Source organism: Armigeres subalbatus, chromosome 3 (genome assembly GCF_024139115.2).
Source record: "Armigeres subalbatus isolate Guangzhou_Male chromosome 3, GZ_Asu_2, whole genome shotgun sequence".
NCBI lineage: Eukaryota > Metazoa > Arthropoda > Insecta > Diptera > Culicidae > Armigeres > Armigeres subalbatus.
Window position 1 is genome coordinate 66,201,251 of NC_085141.1, and position 22,995 is coordinate 66,224,245.

The window sequence follows — 22,995 nt, forward strand, 5'->3', positions numbered from 1 at the left end:
CTTAAGCGCCAAGCAGGCAAAAAATTTCACCTGCATGCGAAGAGGCAAGATTTGTATCCCGGCGAGACTCCTCAAGGCGAGCCCTTAAGAAAAACCCAACTAAATTCACCGAGTGGTGACACTGCCTTTCTCGCATTTAGCCAAGACACCAACCTTATATGGCGCTTACATAGTTCGATTCCATTTTCTTAATAACTTTTAAACGCAATGGTCGATCGTTATCAAATTCAATAGTGATCAACTAGGATTTGTCCCCCGTCGAATTGCAAGAAAATCAGTTAAAAATTACTACATGAAAAAGTGGTTTTTCGGTTTTCGTGTGCACACACACACATACACACGGACAGACAGACATTTGTTCATCTCGACGAGCTGAGTCGATTGGTATATAATATCATGGGTCTCCGAGACTTCTATAAAAAGTTCGATTTTGGAGTGAAATGATAGCCTTTCGGTACAACTTTGTTGTACGAGAAAGGCAAAACAACCGAACCGGCGAATCATACCACCTCACACTCTCCAAACTCTATCGTTAGACGGAATGGTCAACGGGGAATCAAAATAACGCATGCAAAAATTAAAAAAAAAACTCGGTTATCGCTTTTCTCACCTCGTTCAACAGTTCGAGCGGGCAGAAAAAAATGTATTTTTGATTTCAATAGATCGCTTAAGCTACCGGGCGCGGCTCTTCTTTACCGAACTTTCAAAGTAATTGAGTTCAACTCTCGATTGTGGCAAGTCCTTTTTTTATTTATTTAGCCTATGGGGAGCGGTACCGATGGTCAAGGATTTAAATATTTTGCAATACAAAAAAATAGAGATCTCTGACCTGTTTGTGATGCTTCGCTGAAGGATACCTGCTGCTCGATGCGATGCTGTCAGTGGTGGGTGTCTCGACTTACGACACGTGCACACCAGGGTAGTTCGTTGGCGGGCCCGCTTCTTTCTCTCGCGAGTGCTGCTTCGAGGCCAACAATGGAGTGTGGCCGGCTATTGACGACCGGCTGACACCCCGGAAGTAGTGGTCACTTCCGATGGCCCGTAGATGCGCTGGGGCCTGATCACTAACCCGCTGCGAGACCAGCTACAAGCGGACGAGTCTTCGGACCTTCCAGAGGCCACGCGACGTGCGTAACCCCCTACACCTACACGGACGAAACACCTTCGCTTGAAGGATATTTGGTCCTTCAAGCGATAACACACATTATAATTTCGGTCTCATGGACTAGAATATTTGTGTCGAACATTAACCTTGGCAATTTCAATCACCGAACTCCGATTCGTAAGCAAATACACTTGACCTTTCGTTAATCTACAGACATTGTACATTCAAATAGGAAACACTAACTCTCTTACAAAAACTCACATTTCTAGTAAAAATAAAAAGGCGCATTTGGACCTTTCATCACTTCCTCAACCACTTGGGAAACTCCCGAGAACTATGGGACAGAGTATAAATTAACATTCATAATATTGGAAGCTTTTTGCTTTTTACACTACTAACAATATAACTTGCGATTGGCTATCCACTAGTACAATTTTGCTTCCACTATCTTCGGGACCTACGTCCGTTCACTATGCCGATCGACTCGAGAAAGAACGATACTCGGACTAAAAATAGATGACCTTTACCTTGGCCATTGCGTAACCGCGAGATTCCTACACATACATCTACTTCAAAATTTAGCAAATCATCTTTTTTTCTAGACCATTGGCCATACTGTCCAATTCTGGAGCGAGCGATTTGATATGCTTCGCGATCCGTTAAAAATGGATGCTTCAAATTCTCGCCACCCCTAGCGCTGCGGTCGATTAAAATTCTAAGCAAAAAGCACGTGGCAGATTTGTGGTTTTGTTGTATAATCACCTTAAGCAAAACACAAATAGCCATGCGTATACCTAATTTGTGACCGTATCGGTAAGAGGTGGTGGGTAAGGTGGAGTTGTGTGCGAAAACATCAACTGCATGCAATCAAATGAGATCAAAGTTTTTTTATACCATGTTTTATCTGTTATCTGTACCCAAATTTCTGTCATAAATCAAAGGTGGTTCTTCTTCTTCTTCTTGGCATTAAATCCTCCACTTGTACATTGCCGAGCGCATTTGTTCATTTAGCACTTTCACAGTTATTAACTGGGAGGTTTCTAAGCCAAGCTACCATTTTTGTATTTGTATATCCTAAGGCTAACACGATGGTACTCAAGGAAGTCGAGACAATTTCCAACCCGAAAATTTCCTAGGCCGGATCGGGAATCGAACTCAGCCACCTTAAGCATGGCCTTGCCGCACGACTAAGGAAGGCCCCGAAGACCCCACGACTAAAGACGGAAATCAAAGGTGGTTTATACTTTGATTCAATTCTAAGATAAAATGACAAAAGCATGAGGATTATTATTTCCGCTAATTTCCCCACCCCTCTCAATCTTCTCTAGCAAATAAAAGGGAAGTGGTGATTTGGCACTTACTTAAAGAGATGTCTTCATTTGAACTACTCCCTTTAAAAACCATGTAGTTGAATATTAGGGAAGTTGTTCATTATGTCGGTAATTTTTTGTAGCTGGCTATATGCGACCGTGAAAAATGTTACTCCGCACAATACTATAAAAGGTGTCTACCCAGCGTTATGGGTAGATAAATTCATTATGTCTGCCACCAAATACAAACAACATTATTGAATTTCTATTGAATACCACACACATTTCATAGGCCGATTTATTCCTCGGCCGATCGCATCTACTAAGATCTTCAATATAAATAGCCTAATTAAAATCCAAAAAAGTGAAGAAGATTGATCACATCAATCAAAACAAACCCATTACAGCCAGAACATCATCAAACATTGTATACATATGAAAACATCCGACAACTGGACACACCTACCGTCAACCCTAAACGTCTTCTAAGAATCGATCGTTATTGAATTTCTATTGCCCTTTTGTTATGCTCCGCATATTGTCATGTCTTCCTCGCGCGCCATTCAAATCGCCGAATAGAAACGAATAACTATAATAACGGACTAACCAACAACAACAATCAACGTCGCAGTGTGATGCTTTGTGACCCTCAATCAACCGATTTGTTCCTACAAACAATAATGTGCCTAGGAAAAACATAATCATTTGCATAATTTAATATTTTTCTTGTCGCTTCTTGCCGCCGCCTTGTCATCCGTTGCGTTCACGGATCATTCGTTCTCGGATCGGATGTGGTGCCACGGGGCACACTTTTGACTGGAGACGCGATGAAGACGACCGTCGACAGACGCGACGTATCCTATGGACGACTTCATTGAACCTGCCTACAGGTCCAAGTCACCGAGACTTCCCTCCGTTTGGCGTTGGACTCCCATTGCTTGGTGCGAGCGGTATACTTGCTTAAAGTTATTTTCATGTTAATGATGCATTCAAATCGAATTGTCTTCCTCGCCATAGATGTGGATGACAACGACGACAACTCTCAAGTACGCGAGAATGGCAGCTAAATGAAGGCTTCAAAAAAAGATGGAAATTGTTTGAAAAACTTAAAGTTTGGCATTTACAAAATTTGCTGAATTCTTAAAGTAAACCGGTAATTTTGAATAAAGAGTTTATCATTCTGCATGCTTACAATGTAATATTTGTATAAAAATCTCGCCATTTTGTTTGATTGGACCAAGATATATAAGATTTTTTTTTTCAATAAAAATAAAAGTAAATATGACAAAGGATGGTTGGATGTATATGGAAATTATCTTCTCTACTACGTTCCGTCCACATTGTAGTCACAAGAAAATGAGGCTTGGTTGGAATTAGATTTTCTTCTTGATTGTTCGGGCTCCGGACGGAATGAATACACACGACAACAACGGGAGGAGCAAATTAGTCAATGGTACTTGTTTGCTTGTTTCTTACGGGTCTATGCTTTTTCACTTCTCAGATTGCAGACAAGCGATCTGGGTGGGCGCATGCTATTAGCGTCCATTTGCGCGGATTGAGCATGCTTTCAATGGAACGGCGACGGAGCGGCTTGCTTGGAGGCACAAATAGTACACGCCGTCGCTGCAGTTCCGAGCTGGTATGCAAATGTCCATGGCAAAAGCATAGAGCACAAAATGACCCGTGAAGTGTAAAAAGGATGAGCAAAGTCTCTTCCACGCTGTATGTTGAGTTCAAAAAACACATTATGATAATCGGTGGACGCGATCTAATCTTGTATAATGTTTTTAGTGGAGTGCATTGCTACTGAAATTAAACTGATTTGCAATCGTTCACGGATGAATCGTTTTTCCTAATAACTTGTTATGTAGAGGCCTAGATTAATCCACCTAGAGGTGATAGTGTCCTTCTGGTGTATTTTAAAATGTGATGAGAAATATACATTAGAGAGGTCGAAACAGCACTTTAGGGTCATCTTTTCCATTATGTATACTCATTTGAAGAACTCTTGTCGAACGCAACTTGTAGCGAGCAAATCGGTGAAGAATTAATGTCTAGAAATGTGCGAGATTCTTGCATGCTTGAGGACGGCAAAATCTGATTTTTTGATTTCGTCTCGTTTCGTTGAATTCCAGAGATTTCGCCAGAAAAATCTAGATTTTAACAAAAAAAAAGGAAATTCGAAACAAAATCTAACGAATAATAATCTTCGTAAAATCAAACATTTTCGTCTGTGCCGTTGAATAAAATCATTTGTTTATTTGTTTATTTATAAAAATAATTCAACTGACAATGAACGTCTAAATGAATATTAGTTAAACTAATTGGTTACGGTCAGCGGTACGGAAAAAGTCAAGTAACCGATGACGAAACACGTCAACTGATTAATTAAGAAGAATTCGTTGAAGCGGCGACTGATGAATCGAATTGGTTCGTGTAGTGCATAGTTGCTAGTCTATGGTTCTAGAAGCAAAAATAGACGTCGACGAAGAGGTCTTTCAGTTGCATATAGATTTAACTGCGACAGTAGTGCTGGCTAGTAGATGTGACCCGTGAGCAGCTTTCCAGAAAACAGGCAAGTTCGTCGGATCACGCCACCTTAGGGATCGAAGAGCGTATCTTAGGAACTTCCGTTGAACGGCTTCGATTCTAGCGATCCATGTGATCTGGAAAGGGCACTAAACCACAGCGGATAATTCCATTATTGATTGCACAAGGGAACAGTACAGTGATCTAAAGCATAACGGATCACGGAATTCGCCGGCAATTTTGAAAATAAAACCCAATTGACGATTAGCTCGGGCAACAATGTAGTGAGGTGTGTATGTCAGTCCGCTATCCAGGATAACGCCAAGATCCTTAATGTGCTGAACGCGAGTGAGCGATCGTTCAGACAGACCATAGTCTAAGATGATTGGTGCGTTTTTCCGGTGAAATGAAATTATGTTGCATTTTTCAATATACTTAAGCCCATAAGATTTCTTGAGCACCAGTCCGCAAAAATACACAATATATTTTGCAGTTCGTTGCAGTCTGTCAGGTTTTTTATAACGTAAAAGATTTTGAAATCGTCTGCGTAAAAGAGACGGCAGCCTTCTGATATCATTAATAAAGATCGAGAATAGTAGCGGGCACAGATTGCTGCCTTGAGGTACGCCCTATTTGTTTGCGAAATCTTCTGATTTTGACGTGCCAATTTTCACACGCACCGAACGATTCTGCAAACATGACCTAAACCAATCGGCAGCCGTTGCTGAGACGCCGAGTAACATCAGCTTCTAATCTAATTTCTCACTCGGTTTCTTTAACTAGATTATTTATCAGTAGCTGATAAGGATTTAGCTTCTAGTTGGACGTGGTACCTGGGATACAAGCTACACTTGAAAGTAATTATTTAAGTGAATCTTCTGAGGTTTCCACTGCCACTGTCGTTATTGCTGTTATCGCCATTGGCATGGCATTTTTCTATTTCAACTTCACATCATTAGACAAGGTTGCCAAATTCTATACTGTATCGCCAACATTCCCCTTCCCGTAAGGATGAGTGATAACACCATCGTTACTAGGACTTGCGACATCCAATACTGCTAATTTTGAAACCGGTATTCGAAACAATCCGTTTGAGGTCTGTATTACAGCCTGGCGAACTCGGCCATCTCTCCCTTTTACTATATCCAGAACTCGTCCACGCGTCCACCCATTTCGTTTGTTGTCCTCGATGGTGACCACTTAGTCCCCGGCATTGACAGATCTTGCTTCGCCAAACCATTTGGTCCGCTTCGTCAGCACTGGGAGGTATTCCCGTATCCAACGTTTCCAGAAATGGTCCAAGTTCTCTTGAATGAGAACCCAAGTGTTGCGAAGTATTTTGAAGGGACACCCCAACTCGACTGATGGGTGCTTAACGCCATTCGAACTGCCGAGAAGAAAATGGTTTGGGGTTAACGCCTCTTGTTCCGGGGAATCAAGCGGCAAGTATGTAAGTGGACGGAAGTTTACGATAGACTCAGCCTCCATCAAGTGAGCTAGTAAAGCTTTATCGTAGAATTTCCTGTCCTTAGGTATACTCATAAGCGCTGTATTGACTGAGCATACCAGGCGCTCCCATGAGCTTCCCATGTGGGGAGTGGATGGTGGTATGAAGTACCACTACCAGGTACCACTTCGTCTCCGCATTCGTAAACATTGCTGCAGCAGGTTCGTCGATGCGCCTTATCTGTTCTTCCAGAATCTGCTCCGACGAAATTCCGACCATTATCGGAGTATATCTCTAATGGTGCTCCCTTACGGCATATGAATCTGCGGATGCAAGCTATGCATGAAAGAGTAGACAGGTCGTACGCGACCTCCACATGAACAGCACGGATTGTTAAACATGTGATTCGACAGACCCTTCTTTTTGCATTTGCCCGACCTACTTTGATGAGAATTGGTCCGAAGTAATCGATCCCGATATAGCTGAACGGCCGCACTTCGGGAGACAAACCACATTGAGGTAGTGGACCCATTCTTGGTACAGCTGGTTGCGACTTGTATATCTTGCAAAATTGACAAGATCTTGTCACTGTCCGTACGACGGGTCCCTATGGCAGGGATCCACAATTAAGAAAATAACATAGTGTTTTCGTGGTAGAATGACAGGATACTTGAGGTCAAATGAATCAACACGTGCCGCTGAAGTGCGGCTGTCTATACGCAGAACTCCAGTTGGGTCCAGCATAGGCGTGAGTTTGTAAAGAGGGCTTGACTTCGCAAGTGAACTTTGCTGGTTTACCGGATGTTTATTTTCTGACATGATAGCCATTTCGTCCGGAAAGATGGACCATTATACCATCTTCCATATTTGGGTTTCAGCTGCTTTCAAAACTACATGAGTCGGTTCTTTTCCCACTTTTGAATTTGATTTATTGGCTTTATAGACGGCGAAAAGGTGAACAACGAATGCAACCGCTCGCATCAGTAGTCGGTTCCAGTTGGAGAAGCGTTCGAAATCGATGAATGGTGTAACCAAGATGAATATAGGTGTTGCAATCTGCCAAATTCACGATTCAGCCATCTTGGATTTTAATATGGAAGAGCCAGCGGGTTTGTTTTCATTTTGCACTGAAAATTAATTTTTCACCCCCGCCTTCTTCTCTTCCATAAACTTGGAAGATTGCAATACCTAGATGTGTATTCATCTTGGGTGTAACTACTTCGTGAAACAAGTGACACGGACGTAATTCTTCTTCTGTGGAGATAATCGGAGAAACAACCTTCGGCCAAAACTCCTCCGACATGTTCAAAAGCTCTGGTCATTGAACCCAACAACTACAGGGATCGAAGCAAGGCCCTCTGCCCCATTTGATAGCCTCATCTGTGATGTTAAGCTTGCTTGGAACCCACCGCCACTCGTTGACCTTGCTTAACGTTAAGACTTCTTCTACGCGACAAGCAACGAATTGCTTATAGCGGCGATGTTCAGAGCGAAGCCAGGCCAAGACTGTATTCCCTAGTAACATTTTTGTTTTATGCTGGTTTTATAACACTCTTGAAGAGTAAATTATGGTCTTCAAGAGCGTTATAAAACTCAAAATGTTACTTGGGTTGGAATCAGACCAGCAGAAGCGTTGTTGAATCGTGTGATTTTCTTCCACGAACGTCAGCAAACGATCTCTCAGGACAACGGCCATCAACTCAAAGCGCGGAACTGACACATACTTTAACGGAGCAAATTTTGTTTTTGCTGTCACGAGTAAACATAGTGGAATTCTTTCTGTGTCGATAATCCTGAAGTATACAACGGCATCGACGAACAAATGTGCTTGCAGCGTTTCATATTGTTTAGTGCAAACTTTTGCGAAGTAACATCGAGGTATCCGTATTATTTCTACTACGTTCAATAACTCGATCCATTTTTGCCAACGTCGCTCGATCCGTTCATCCATGTATTCATTCCACTTGATAACGCTTCGCCGTACATCCTGCATGATTATTTTGCCTTGCACCAAGAAAGACGCAAGGATCCCGAGCGGATCGAAAAGGTCGGTCTACTTCTCGAACGGATGAGAGCATCTATTTCGGTCCGAAACATGGTAGTTTCCGTTTCCGTGTGCCAGAGCATTCCCATCACTCTCTCCGTTTCACCATCACCTGCAGCTTTCAAGTCTTTTGTCGTTACCTTCAAGCACTCACCCAGATTCTCCAAAACTTCCTTCTCATTGCTTAATCAATTACGGATTTCCGAAATCCGCCCTTGCTGTGTACTGCTCTGTAACTAGTTTGGCTTGCTGCGTACTCTCGAAACTATCGAGGTAATCATCCACGTAATGTGATTTTATGATTCCTTTTGTCGCCCTTGGGAACTGGGCCTCATGCTCTTGCCCATTTTTATTCTTTATGAATTGAGCAGATGAAGGTGAGCTGGTCGATCCAAAAGTCAAGACGTCCACCACGTGAATTTTTGGGGGTTCTTCAATGGTATCGCGCCATAGAAAACGCTGGGCTTGACGGTCAGCTGCGATGACCTTTATTTGATGAAACATTTGGTCATTTAGGTCACCGCAGACTGCCACTGGAAATTGGCGATAACGGAACAGAACCGAGGGTAGTGGTACTAGGAGATCGGGTCCTGGAAGAAGAAATGTGTTCAGCGACACCCCTTCAACTTTCGCTGCTTCGTCCCAAATCAATCGTACCTTCGTAGGCTGCTTAGAATTAATAACGTCACCCAACGGAAGGTACCATGTTCGCCTGGGATCAGTCTCGTTCAACTCCGCTTCTGTGGCAGGGTGCGCATAACCTTTGTCCTGATATTCCTGCAGTGGTCTGTGCAGGTTTTCTTTCAGAAAAGGACCATGATTCATACGTCTCTCCAAACACTTCATTCGTTGCAGAGCCATTGGAAAGCTGTCGGGAAGCTCGATTTCATCGTGTTTTCGCAACAACCCTGTCGCGAAACGGTTATCTTCTCTACGAGTTGTTTGTTCCAGAATCCTCCGTGCTCTATTCGCATCATCTGACTCAAGATGTTCCATCTTCCTTAATCCAACTTCTTCTGCGTCAATGTATTCACGAAGCAAGAAGTTCATTTTTTCTCCGGGGTCGCACTCGCAAATATGGTAGTTGGAATGGTTTGCTTCACAGTTGTCCGACATACTCCCATATACACACCAACCGTGTTTTCACTGCTATTGATCCTTCTCTTCCTTCTTTCATTTTTTGTGGCACCGCCAGCGATAGATTACGCAAACCGATTAGCAATTTAGGAACCGCTCTCTTGTAGCTGCAAATCGATAATCCAATTAGATTCTGATACTTCGTCTGAAGTTCTTCAAAGTGAAGAGTTTGAAATGGTAGATTCAAACGATCCACGGTTCTAGCGTAGTCCAATCGGTATTTCTTCTTACTTCCCAGTTTCCGATATTTCCCAGTTCCGATATTTCAATCGAAACTATCTGCGTGCTTTCCTCTAAATGGAACATACCCACAGTCCATTTCTAACTCTCTGACTTTGGTGCCGGGGTTTCACAGACAGTTTTATCAACTTGGCGATTATGACTTCTGGACGCCCATAGAGAGTTTGCAACATGCGGATAACTTCAAGTACGGAATCTGCCCTTAAGGCATCGTTGCAACCGTGCCAGGTTTTCCGCTCTGGTGTATCCACAAGCTGAAGTACTATTGCGGTAGCTGCTAATAAATAACGGCCACTCTTCTGGGTCACCGTAAAAATCTGGCAGATTTTTCGGCATAATCTGTCTTCCCGCCAGCTATTTTTCAGCTTCATGACTGCTACACCCTAATTGTGGTTACTGTGTAGTACTGACTAATCCGATCTCCGTTAAGCGTGCGAATCTGCTACGCTGCTGCTCTTCTGTGCGTTGACCTATGAAAGGGTTCGGTGAATTAAAATCGCGAGTATCACTAACCTAAACGGGTTTTTCGGAAACTTCAGCTTGATTCCAATTGGACTGAGACGAAGGTTCCACAAAGGCTTGTCCTAACGAATTAGATTTCGCAATGGCCACATAGGATGTGGCTGATTTACGCTGCTGTAACTCCAGTCGGCATTTTCGAAGCAGTTCTTAAAGATCCTGCAAAGCCTGGCAATCATTTATCGAATCCTCTTGACATTTCTTAAGTTACGATTTAAGTATAATGAAGTCATCTGGCATAGGCTTTGGTACTTCAATTTCCTTGGGCTCTGTTCGGCTCCGTTTGATAACGACAGTGCGCTTTGGTGACACTTTGCTATTCAACTGACCGTCATCAGCAGACCTACCTATTGATACTATCGCAGGCATGGAGTGACTGAGAGGATCGTTTATTTTGGTTGTGCCTACAGCACCTTCTTCTTCCTCAAGCAATGTACATACAGAGACGGATTTCGGTTTCATGCCTTCATGAACTCTTTCTCCATACTTATCCCTAATTCTTTTTTCCGTAGCTCTTTTTCCTATGCTAGCCGTTGTAAACTAATTGCTAGCAGAGCTCTTCGGTTCGACGTCATCGACGACACCCTCCCCTCATGTAAGATTTTTTTTCATACAAATGATTTTTTATTTATATGGAGCGTAAGATATTGACCGACCCCCTCCCCCCTATAAGTGCTTACGTAATATGTGTATGGCTCCATATCGTCAGCAGTGTCGGGAAGATCACATCCAGCGCAGGCATACGAGTCATGAGGTGAACTTGTCTTGGACATCCTTGTCGAATTTCTTAAAGATTTTGTTCAGGAATGATACAACACCGGTTCTGTTTAGCGTGATGCTTTAAGAAATTCGGTTTGGTATTAGGTGATTCCTATTCCGCGAACAAGGTATCTAATTTATAACTCGGTTTCTTCAACTGGATTATTTATCAGTAGCTGATAAGGATTTAGCTTCTAGTTGGACGTGGTACCTGGGATGCAAGTTACACTTGAAAGTAATTATTTAAGTGAATCTTCTGAGGTTTCCACTGCCACTGTACCCAGAGTTATAAACTATCCAAGTATAAATCAGACCAAATTCTATACTGTATCCCCAACATCCATAATATATTGTTATAGATCAGGAGACACGGTTTTGAGATATCCTGGGTCATCCAAACTGTCCTAGAGTTCCGAACTTGCGATCTACAGCTACGGTCTCTCGTCACTAGGAACTTGGATATGTATTCAAGCATGTCCATAACATATTCCAGTATACCATGAGACATGGTAAGCTGGTTTTGGGACATCCTGGGTTATCCAAACCATCCTTGAGTTCAGAACTTGCGATCTACAGCCACCACTATAGCTTTTTCATCTCTTTAAGTTTGGATATGTATTCATCCATATCCATAATACATTCCTGAAGATCAAGAGACATGTTTAGATGGTTTTGGGATAAACTGGGTCATCAAAACCGAGCCCACCCACGCAATCCAGCACCACTGATGGAAGCAGCGAGCCCTCTTCCTTCATTTAATTGCGCTGTATATTTCATTACTCACTTACGGTATCTGTTGACCACCCAAGAGAGGTAATGGATATAATTGAATGCATCTTGAAGCTTTCAGTACTGAAAAAAGATTTTTTTTTGCAACTGTAGATTTCAAGTCCCGAACTCAAGGATAGTTTGGATTGCCCAGAATATCTCATCAATATCTTACCATATCCGTTGACCTCCCGGAAGGTGTAATAGATATAATGGAATGTAATTGAAGCTGGCTGAAAAACGATGTTCTTGCAGCTGTAGATTTAAAGTCCTAAACTCAAGAAATGTTTGGATGGCCTAGGACGTCCAAAGAAGTTAAAAAATAGTTTGTCGAGCATTTTCGGCTCACACCTCTAATATGATATCCAACATCAGTCATAAGCTCGATCATTGGATTGGTCAAATGATCTGAGCTCCAGAACGTTTTCAAGAACCAAAAAGGTGATGCACGGATATGTGGTTCAGGACTTGGTTGATCGGGTAGTTTGCATGTTTTTAACTGCAGGACGTTTTGAATAACCAAACCGGCCTATAGTAGCTTGAAAAAGTAAAGAGTGAAATTCAATCGGGTCAATGGACCGGGTCCGCGACGTTAGGCATAAGTACGTTAGGCATAATGGAGGTTTGGTATAATTCTGCCTTCTTTATGTCATGGGCTGTTCTTTGGGTCATTTTATGCCCAACGTCCATTATGACTAACGTTTTTATGCCAAACGTCTTTATGCCTAGCGGGGTATACCCCAATGGACCTACTGCGATGTTCGTCGATGCACGGATGCATCGTTCAGGACTTGGTTGATAAGGTAGATCACATGTTTTGAATTCCAGGACGTTTTGGAGACCCTAAAATAGTTTACGTTTATTCAAAACTCGATCAATTTAAGTTTTAAGAGTTAAGATGACATAGATATTTTTGGACATATATCTCAACTTAGGACATATTGTTTCTAGACATATTTCCTGATACATTCGAGGATGTATACTACAGAACAGATTGGACGGCCAAGAACAACCGAAAACAATATTTCAACGCTTTTTCAGTTATATCTATACTAGTTTTGGCAGGATCCAGTGAAAAACCCAAACCAAACGTCAATCTCCGTAAAATAGAGTCGTCCTGAAAGGGCTAAGTTAGTGCCATGAAACCACTGATTTGATCTAGTGTTGTGTACCCTCATGTGATCATATCCTCATTGCATATTTGATTAAAGCGCACCTTAATCATTCTGTTTACCTTTTCCACCACTGCAAGTCATCATATATCATCGACCCAACCATGCTGTCAAATTGCGCAACTTATCGAAACCGAAAACGGCATGTCCTGGCTTTTTTTCCTTTTAACAAACGAAACCACCCATAAATTACAATCATATATAGGTGCTCGCGCAGCTCACTTCAACAATGGATAAATTCGAATGAACCTTTAACTCGATCAATAGTAAATCATTTTATTCAACTCTTCTAGTGTGACAGTCAGTAGATATTCTCGCCAAGTAATTCATAGTTAAACTCGAAAATTAAGGACAAGCTTCCCGGAATCCAAAACTAAATGCACTAGCGTTTCAAGAGCACCCCATTCAAAACGGAAGCAACGCACAACTGTAATTTTTGTTATTCCATTTTTGCATTTAGTTTTGGATTTCGGGTGGCTTGTCTTTAATGTAAGCATCTTTAATTTGATAGAATTTCACCGTTCCAGAAGGTGTTTCCTTATTCGTCAGATTCATATAGGAAAAAAATGTTATTTTTATCAGATCTCGAGCCTACGGTAAAAAATAGGCCATGATGCTTTTGCTCTATTTGCGTTTGGTTAAACTCTTTAGTTAACGTCGAAGGTAACCGGATTGTTGCGATTAATACTTTTGCTTATCGCAACGGTGAATATTGAATAGCTGTGGTTCCCCATGAACTGTACAAAATGACTTTTTGCATTTCCTGCGGTACTTTGCTTGTAGAACGAAAATTTATTCATATCCATTTATGGACGCATTTGTTATATTTGGACTATCTACAACTACTGAATCGAGGAACATTGGATACGATGAATGATTACTGGGACTGATGAAAATAAACTTATTGGGTCTCCGTTCGGTTCAACAGAACCCCAACTAAATGACATCGAATCTTCTGTCGAGGTTATTCAAATTTTTGAACTAGCGGCAATAATATGAAATCCAATACTTTATCCCGGCTAGATGTTTTATACTGTGCATTAGGGTGGCTCAAAAAACACTTTTTCAATTTTTTTGATGGGCCGCCCTCTTATTCGGTTCTATTTGATGCCCTGATGCTCTGGACAAAATTTCAGCTAAATCGGTCAACGTTTGGGCGGTGCTAAACTTGTTGGAAGTTTATATGGAAAAATATATGCAGAAACATCCAAAAACGGTGATTTGCAGTTGGACGGCACAATTTACGATCAAGAGTTATGATTCTCATTCAGTTCTTGTAGAATTAAATACAGAATGTTATGCTGAAAACCACGAGAAGATTAGAGTTTATTAGGCAAAGATATTAGCATTTTACTGGAGTGTTGTAGGGGTGAATTTATTTCTTTTCAAAGGTAAAAGAAACGAAATTTGCTCAAACCCCACTTCAGAGAAATGCTAATAACTTAGCCGGGCAAACTCTAATCTTCTCGCGGTTTTCTGCATAACAATCTGTATTAAATTCTTCAAGATCTGAATGAGTATCATAGTTCTTCATCGTAAGTTGTGCCGTCCAACTGCAATTCACTGTTTTTGGATGTTTCTGCATACATTTTTGCATATAAACTTCCAACGAGTTTAGCACCACCCAAACGTTGACCGATTTGGCTGTAATTTTGTCCAGAGCATCAGGGCATCAAATAGAACCGAATAAGAGGGCGGCCCATCAAAAAAGTTGAAAAAAGTTTTTCCCATACTAATTTGAGCCACTCTACTGTGCATTAGGGTGTCCCAAAAAAATCGATGTTCGAAAAGTCATGGTGCTCAACCCTGAAATGAAAGATATACCTGTCTGGATAATTTTTGTAGAACAAACCGAATTTCTAGAAAATCGTTTAGAGGTCGCGCCAGATCGATTTTTGAAAAATGAGCTTTTTTTAGGTCAAAAATCAAATATTGGGTCCTTTCACAATTTTTTTCAGGGTCACCGATTCGTTTTATATTTTTTATTTTTCTGTGGATCTTTGCCCATATTCTCCATGAATTGGTTTTTGGTATTATACGTGTTTACAGTCTGCAGAACTTTTTAAACATCGAAAAAAGCACATTTTTTGACTAATTTTTGAAGTTATTTCATTCTTACTCAAAAAATAATTTTTTCTCGTTCAGAAAAACTTACATACTTCAAAGAGCTATTTATGAGGAGTATTTCCATAAAAAAAGATCCAAGAAATGTTGTTCTGGGGCTGAGATATTGCAGTTTTAGTAAATAGTCAAAAAGTGTCCAATTCGGTATCGGTTTTGATTCAATCATAGGATGCTTTTCACGGTATACAAAAAACAAGGCAGGCTCAGCACGTATGTAAACATTCAGTTTGAATGTAAACATGTATCGTCACTACTATCTTCGCACAAGCTGAACTGAGACGATGCTCTACGGTCTCAGCATGCTTACTTTTGTACTCTAACATGTGGCATTAAAATATGCGTCACTCTTGACGACCTTGTTGTCTGTATACCGTGATGCTTTTGACATGTCATATGACAGTCAAACAATTTTTTTCGTCGTTCCAGTTCGACAGCTTTTTCATCAGTTCACTTGAGATATTGGAAAAGTAAAAACGGAATAAACGTAAAGTAAAAACGGAAAAATGACACTTCAAGTGAGACCCATATTTTATCGCCACATATTAGAGTACAAAAGTAAGTATGCTGAGACCGTAGAGCATCGTCTCAGTTCAGCTTGTGCGAAGATAGTAGTGACCACACATGTTTACGTTCAAACTGAATGTTTACATACGTGCTGAGCCTGCCTTGTTTTTTGTATAACGTGAAAAGCATCCTATGATTGAATCAAAACTAATGAAGAGAGCATAGTAAACCGTATTATTTGTATATTGCTACATATTAACTGTTGGATTTGATATCATTTTATAACTGGCTCCATCCATATACTCCAACCAAATCCTGTAATTCAGGTAACCAACTCCATCGGAAATAAAAGCTATGTTACATAGAAAATATTCCCATTTATGTGCTTTTGAATTGTTTTTAATTTAAATTAATATATTGGTGCAATCTTGATAAAATTATAACATGTAAAGAAAAAGTACCGAATTGGACACTTTTTGACTATTTACTAAAACTGCAATATCTCAGCCCCAGAACAACATTTCATGGATCTTTTTTTATGGAAATACTCCTTATAAATAGTTCTTTGAAGTATGTGAGTTTTTCTGAACGAGAAAAAAATATTTTTGGTGTGAAGATGAAATAACTTCGAAAATTAGTCAAAAAAATGTGCTTTTTTCGATATTTAAAAAGTTCTGCAGACTGTAAAAACGCATAATAACAAAAACTAATTCATGGAGAATATGGGCAAAGATCCACAGAAAAATAAAAAAATATAAAACGAATGGGTGACCCTCAAAAAAATTGTGAAAGGACCCAATATTTGATTTTTTACCTAAAAAAAGCTCATTTTTCAAAAATCGATTTGGCGCGACCTCTAAACGATTTTCTAGAAATTCGGTTTGTTCTACAAAAATTATCCAGACAAGTATATCTTTCATTACAGGGTTGAGCACCATGACTTTTCGAACATCGATTTTTTTGGGACACCCTACTGTGCATGCACCATGCTCCTAATAAACAATCCGGCAACGGTGACCTAAGAAGAGAAAAATGCCGATTGTGTTTCCATCATCTAACTTTTGTTTCAGCTCCATTTCCCTGTTGTTTTTCTGCAGATAAATATGCACCTAGTCTAAGCTATTTAGAAGAAACATTCTTCTTCCATCCCTTCTGGATCACTGTGTGCGAGGGTTGAATTAATGACAACGTGTCTGCTGTGCCACTCATTTGCATTTGGATCGAGATTTCTCAGGCATTGGGACCACTACTATCATTTCTCAGAAGGTCTCTAATCTGTCTGACTCAGTAACCACCGGCATTTGAACAGGTCACGCCCAACGATACGTTACCATCCAATAGGCAAATGAGTGCACAAAGCCCTATCAAATAAACAGTGACATTTGTGAAGGATCGTAGGGAAACTATCAACAGTTGCTACTTGTGGGAAATCGGTCACGGGCACCCCAGCTTAATTGGAATTATAAGGAAGGGACCCTACCGATAGCCTTGGAAAGCTTATCTCCACTTCAAATCGCTGTCGCTGGTAGCGCCAGCTTCTTGTAGAAAATAGGACTGTCACGATTCTAATTATTGTCTACTGCGGAAATTCCCAACTAATAAGCGAGTGCTTACTGAGGTATATGTAGATGCGAAGCTCCAATAATATGTATTGCTTGTAAAGCAACATTCAAAGTAAAATAAATTGATTGTGACTCCAGCGAGCACATCAACTCGAACGGTCCTTGAGTTATTACTAAAAAAAATCCATTAATCCTGCAGTCCATTACTTCATTCTCGAGGCGGTGTTCTGCTGGATCGATGGCATGCAAATGCAACATTAAATAAAAAGCCCGTCCATAACCATTTGTCAAATCAAAGGATTCGAGTCCTACACCCTGTCGAGCATCTCTGCGACAGTGATTAAAAACCAAATTCAATTTACTGATGACTGAGTCAGCAAGAAAAGGGCTCCCCGATTCTTAAATCCAATTTAAATTTATCCGCAAAGAGTAGGTTTCACCGTTGACAGGCACAAATTCTCCGGAAAAAGCCGGACCGTACAAATTTTGCATATCGGATCCCGACAACAAGGAGAAATGCGAAACGACCTGCATCAAAACGATTAAAGTGGTCAGTAAATTTGGTCGCTCCGCGCCCCGGTCAAGCCGGCGATTTCGGATGAATCACTTAGCGACGACGGCCACGGATTTATTGGGCTCCTTCTTATAAAAAATGTTCCCGACAGCTAAAATAAAAGAAACTAACCTTCTTTCCCGCTTTGTATCTTCATTTACAGATGATTCGTCCATTCTGCGAAGGCCGCTGGACGGCAGCAGTGACGGCAGCTGGACGCCTTTCAGTACCGCCGACGGTAATGGAACGGTGACGGCGTCGGATTTCAACGAAGAGATCCCCCGGTTACACGATCCAACGAAATCGGACGTGGAGTATATCCAACCCACCAAGATACTGACGCAGCTGCACGATAATGACCTGCTGTATGATTCCAAGACAATGAGATCTGGTGAGTGGGTTGAACGCATATTAATTCTTAGAGCAACATCTTTTCTAATATTACGAGTGATGGGAAGTGTCAAAAAAATGTCATGGAATTCCTGTTACTAAATTGCTTCTATTTATTTTTTTAGAAGATATTAACAATTCGGAATTTTCTATTAACATGTTAAGCTTAAAGGATTCTAGAACTTACAGATTATTGTTTTAGATACAAAGTGTGATCGATGAGAGTGAAATTAAAAAAATGTTACAAACTGTCATGAAATTAATGTCATTTGACACTAATTCGGCTCTCAAGCCGTTATTATCAGATTTAGAAAAATGACCTATTAGTAAAAGTTATAGGGTACTTTGAGGACTAGATGTTTATATAAAAACACAATTTATTGTAAATAACTTGTGAAAAAAGTTATTAGCAAATTAGCCCCATAACATCGAAATGACATTTCCCATCACTTACGATTTTTGAAAAATAAATTCTAAGATGAATCGTCTAACAGAATAATAATAATCAAGAGACGAGTCAGCCTAGAGCTGCCAGTTTCTCTAATAAAGACAAAAAATAATAATAAGTACAAGATTTTTCCAAGTTTTGCTGTCGACTGTTTAAACTATTTTTTTACCAGCTAAACAGGGAAGATGTTCGGTAGTGGGCACCTCTACGAATCTTTTGACAGAAACCAGATGCTTTCATTCTGACAACTGTCATTTGTTTGCTGTTCTTCATATAGTAATCATTAGGGTGCCAATGGACTGTATGGGAAAACATTGTCATTGAATTTCAAAAAACGACATTGTTCACATGTTTCATTACCCCAAAATATGACCCCCATGCAAAATTTGAGCTCAATCGGACATGATTTAGAAGTGCCTAAAATTCATCAAAGTTTTGAAATTTTTACCCAAGAAAATTTTCCCAAGGGGGGGCCAAAGAAATAGTCGAAAATCGATTTTTTGTTTTTGATGCCAAATGACTTAAAAATGCATGAAACGTCGAGATTTGACGATATATATATTTTTTTTAATATCGTTGTTTTACTCTTAGAACATTTTTGGGACTGGGAAATTTTTGCAGATGATGGAAATTTTGTTCATCGAATTTTAACACCGGATGATACGCAAACGTTTTCGTAGCCAAAAATATCCCCCTAGGCAAAACTTGAGCTAAATCTGACATGATTTAGGGGCGCTCAAAATTAATCAATTTTTTTTTCTCACAAGGGGGAATAATTTTGTTTTTTGATGCCAAAGGACTCAAAATGCATGAAACTTTGAGAATTAATTTTTCAAACAAAAAAATCGACTGTTTTGGGACTTAGAAAAAATTTCTTACGGCGAAAACAATTTTTCATCGAATTTAAAAACCGGATTTCCTCAGAGAGAGATTTACTTTTGCGCGGTACCACGTCCGCATGAATTAAAAAAAAATCAAAATTTTGTCCGACGTAGCTCAAATTTCACATAGGGGCATATTTTAGGGCTTAGGAAATGTTTGCGTAACGTCCCGAAACAGTCGATTTTTTTCAAAAAATTAATTCTCAAAGTTTTATGCATTTTGAGTCCTTTGGCATCGAAAAACAAAAAAAAATCCCCCTTGTGAGAAAAAAAAATAAAGTTTTGATTAATTTTGAGCACCCTCACAATTCAAGTCTCAAATCAAGAAAAAAAATATTCCTTTTATCAAATTACGTTTTCAGTCATTCATTTTTATTTTTAGCCGAGTTTTCCAGGGTTAATTTGTCCAAAAACATCAAATTTCAAAAACTGTCAATTTTTTTATTCAAATTGTCGTAATCAAGCTAATTCCTTCGCAAGTGGTAAGGTCTAGGTAAGTCTAGCTTTCCATTGGTATACAATTATTGGCATAGTATCAACAGGTCGGGGCTCTAAAAAACCGCACCAAGCTTCTTTTTAACTGACTTATGATAATTTGTTCGTAAAAGGAAAACGTAAATCATTTCATACCAATTCATATGTGCATTTGTTGTAGGATATACTTAGTTATGGGGTTGAGGAATATCCAATACGATTTGTGATCAACTAAATCCGCTAGACGGATGCTTACACGCTTAATTTATTTTACCGGGATCTCAGCAAAATGGTCAGCTTTTACCGAGATTCGCACAGCCGTGCCCCAGCAAACATGTTTTTTGCCGAGATTTCTGTCAAAATTGCTGGAAATCAGCAAATTATTTGCCGAAAATCAGCTAGCAAACCTAATTTTTGCCGGAATATCAGTTTTTTTTATTTTGCCGGCGCACGGTTGTGCGGATTTTTTCCGAGCTGCAAAAATAAAAACTAAGTGCGTAGGCAGAAAAATATGAAATTTTTTGTTGGCGCTTGGTGCGATTTCGCAGGACCCCAGCCAACTAGAGCTAAGATTATGAATGAATGATTATCACAGTCACATTATCGGGGCCCTCCTTAGCCGTGCGGTGAGACGCGCGATTCCTGGTGCCGGTCTAGGCAATTTTCGGATTGGAAATTGTCTCGACTTCCCTGGACATGAAAGTATCATCGTGTTAGCCTCATGATATACGAATGCAAAGATGGTAACTTAGCTTAGGGGCAAGCCAGAGTAAACGCGACGAGCGATGCGACGCGGCGCACGTAAAAGAATAACAATCATTATCATCAGGCTGTCAAATTGCACTGTCGCGTCGCATCGCACGTCGCGTTTACTCTGGCTTGCCCCTTAGAAACCTCGCAGTTAATAACTGTGGAAGTGCTTAATGAACACTAAGCTGCGAGGCGGCTCTGTCCCAGTGTGGGGATGTAATGCCAATAAGAAGAAGAAAGATTATCACAGCTGAATCTCTCACAAGATTTTGCAGTGCGTCAAGATTACTGCACAGGTTTTCTAATTTTTCCATACAATATTTATTTTGAAATACCTAATTTTTATTGGCCTTGCATCTGAAACAAATTTCTATAGTCAACAATGAAAATATTTTGTTTTCATCGTCGTTTCAAAGCGTTTTACAGTGCGAAGTCCGAAAACGGGGAGAGTAGGATTATCACAGAAATCTTACACTGTGCACTCGCTTGACTGTAGATATACAACTGTAAAGCACATGTGGAGATAGGACAAATCAAGTAGGTATCCGAAAGATATTCAATTTGTAAAAAGAGCTAACCGCGGTGGAATTTGGTACTCGAATTCTGATGGCTTTTCCGCAAACGTGATCTTTTAGTCGTCTTGTTGCGTAGGGGTTATCACCCCCATCTAGAGAGTAGGTGGTTGAAGGTTCGAGTGCCTCCAAGACACTTGGATTCTTTTTCGTAAATTTCATATCAATTTGTCCATTTCGAAACATGTGCTGTGCATATGCACAGCCAAGATATTTAACAAAAAAAACCAGAGATCTTAACAATTTTGAAAAGAGCAATAAATATGTCAAAAGCCTAAAATTTCTAATATGGAGATGATAAATAAAATCCTCGGTCCAGCCTTGGAGGTGTTCGGCTTGGCTACACGTCCAGAATGTTTTCGCCTTCAGTTCGGAATGTCACTGATTATGATCCTAAGCAATGAGTCTTCAGCAAACAAATACTATTTTGTTCAAGTTGTAAAAGCATTTCACTATTCTGATCAAGTAATTTGAAAGTGGAGGAATAAAATATATAGCTTGAGCTTGATTGAATTCCCGTAGCTGCTACTACATTATGACCAGATCAGCTGTTCTTGGACTGAGAACCAACAGATATTCGCTTAGTCCCATGCACTCATCTTCAATGTACAAGTACTGGTGAACCCATTTGTTAGCTCACACTGGCGCCTGTCACGTCTGAATGCAAATCAATGTGGGAAGAATGGAGGAAATGATGATGCTCTTCTTCTCGCCCACTGCATGCCGAATATACCTCTGCGCTTGCCACGAGTTCGTGCGGAATTTGTTGAAATGTTTTTTTTATGGGTTATGTTCGAGGGGCAGAGTTTCGTCTTGATTAACGAGCTGTCTATGTTAGATTGCTAGAACATGAGAAATATAGAGAAAGATACAAAGTAGGAGAATGGAACGGACCTGGGATTACCTGCGTATGAGGCAGTAGCAGTAGCCATATGACTACCAAGCCCGTTTACATGAGAGTGAAGGATTAAAATATATAGGTTAAAAACACTATTTATACGAATGGGTAATATGGGTAAAATAGAAGTAATTTTATGGTGCGATGAATAATCAAAACGATGCATTAATATTCTGTGTATAGCACTAATTTATCAAAGTAGTTATGAATATTATTAGAAAAATCGTCGATCGTTTCAAACCATTGTACTTAAATCTACATATTCCCATCATTCCAACTTTGTATCAGCTCTCCTGTCCAGTCGCAATGTGCATCAAAGGCGTCCCAAGTGGTACGTGCATACTACACTGGCATTTGGGAGGCATAACTTTAAAATCCGCTCTAATGTATTCAATATACTATGAACTTTGCACACACTGTTCAACTATCTCGATTCATTGTGGAACTTGCTTCAGAATCTAACTTTAATCTAACTGAATACAGTCGACTCTCTACATCTCGATGTTCTATGCCTTGATATCTCTCCCTATGTCGATGGTTTTCTCCATCCCTTCAAACTACATACATCTGAGCTTTCTACATCTCGATAACCCCCCTATCTCGATATCCCTCTATCTCGATGTGCTCTGATCATATTTTGTTCAGGATTTACTCTCCTTATGTCGATATGTTCAAATTTTTAGGCTACTAGACCATCTTTGGACAATAACAAACACATCAACAACAGGAAACGACATTTGTTTTGTTGTCGTTTTTCATAGCAACGAGGTTTTTGGATCTAGTACACATTTCAATTTTTCTTCCATTCC

General features: G+C 40.2%; 1 protein-coding gene across 4 annotated transcripts in view; it reads left to right on the top strand.

Annotated features, from left to right (window-relative positions):
* Positions 1-22,995, top strand: part of LOC134219229 (A disintegrin and metalloproteinase with thrombospondin motifs 1) — a 740,918-nt gene that overhangs the window by 413,129 nt on the left and 304,794 nt on the right. For all 4 annotated transcript variants that reach the window (XM_062697927.1, XM_062697929.1, XM_062697930.1 and 1 more), the window contains exon 3: positions 17,937-18,164. In XM_062697927.1, coding sequence (XP_062553911.1) covers positions 17,937-18,164 — 228 coding nt within the window. The remainder of the gene's footprint in view (positions 1-17,936; positions 18,165-22,995) is intronic.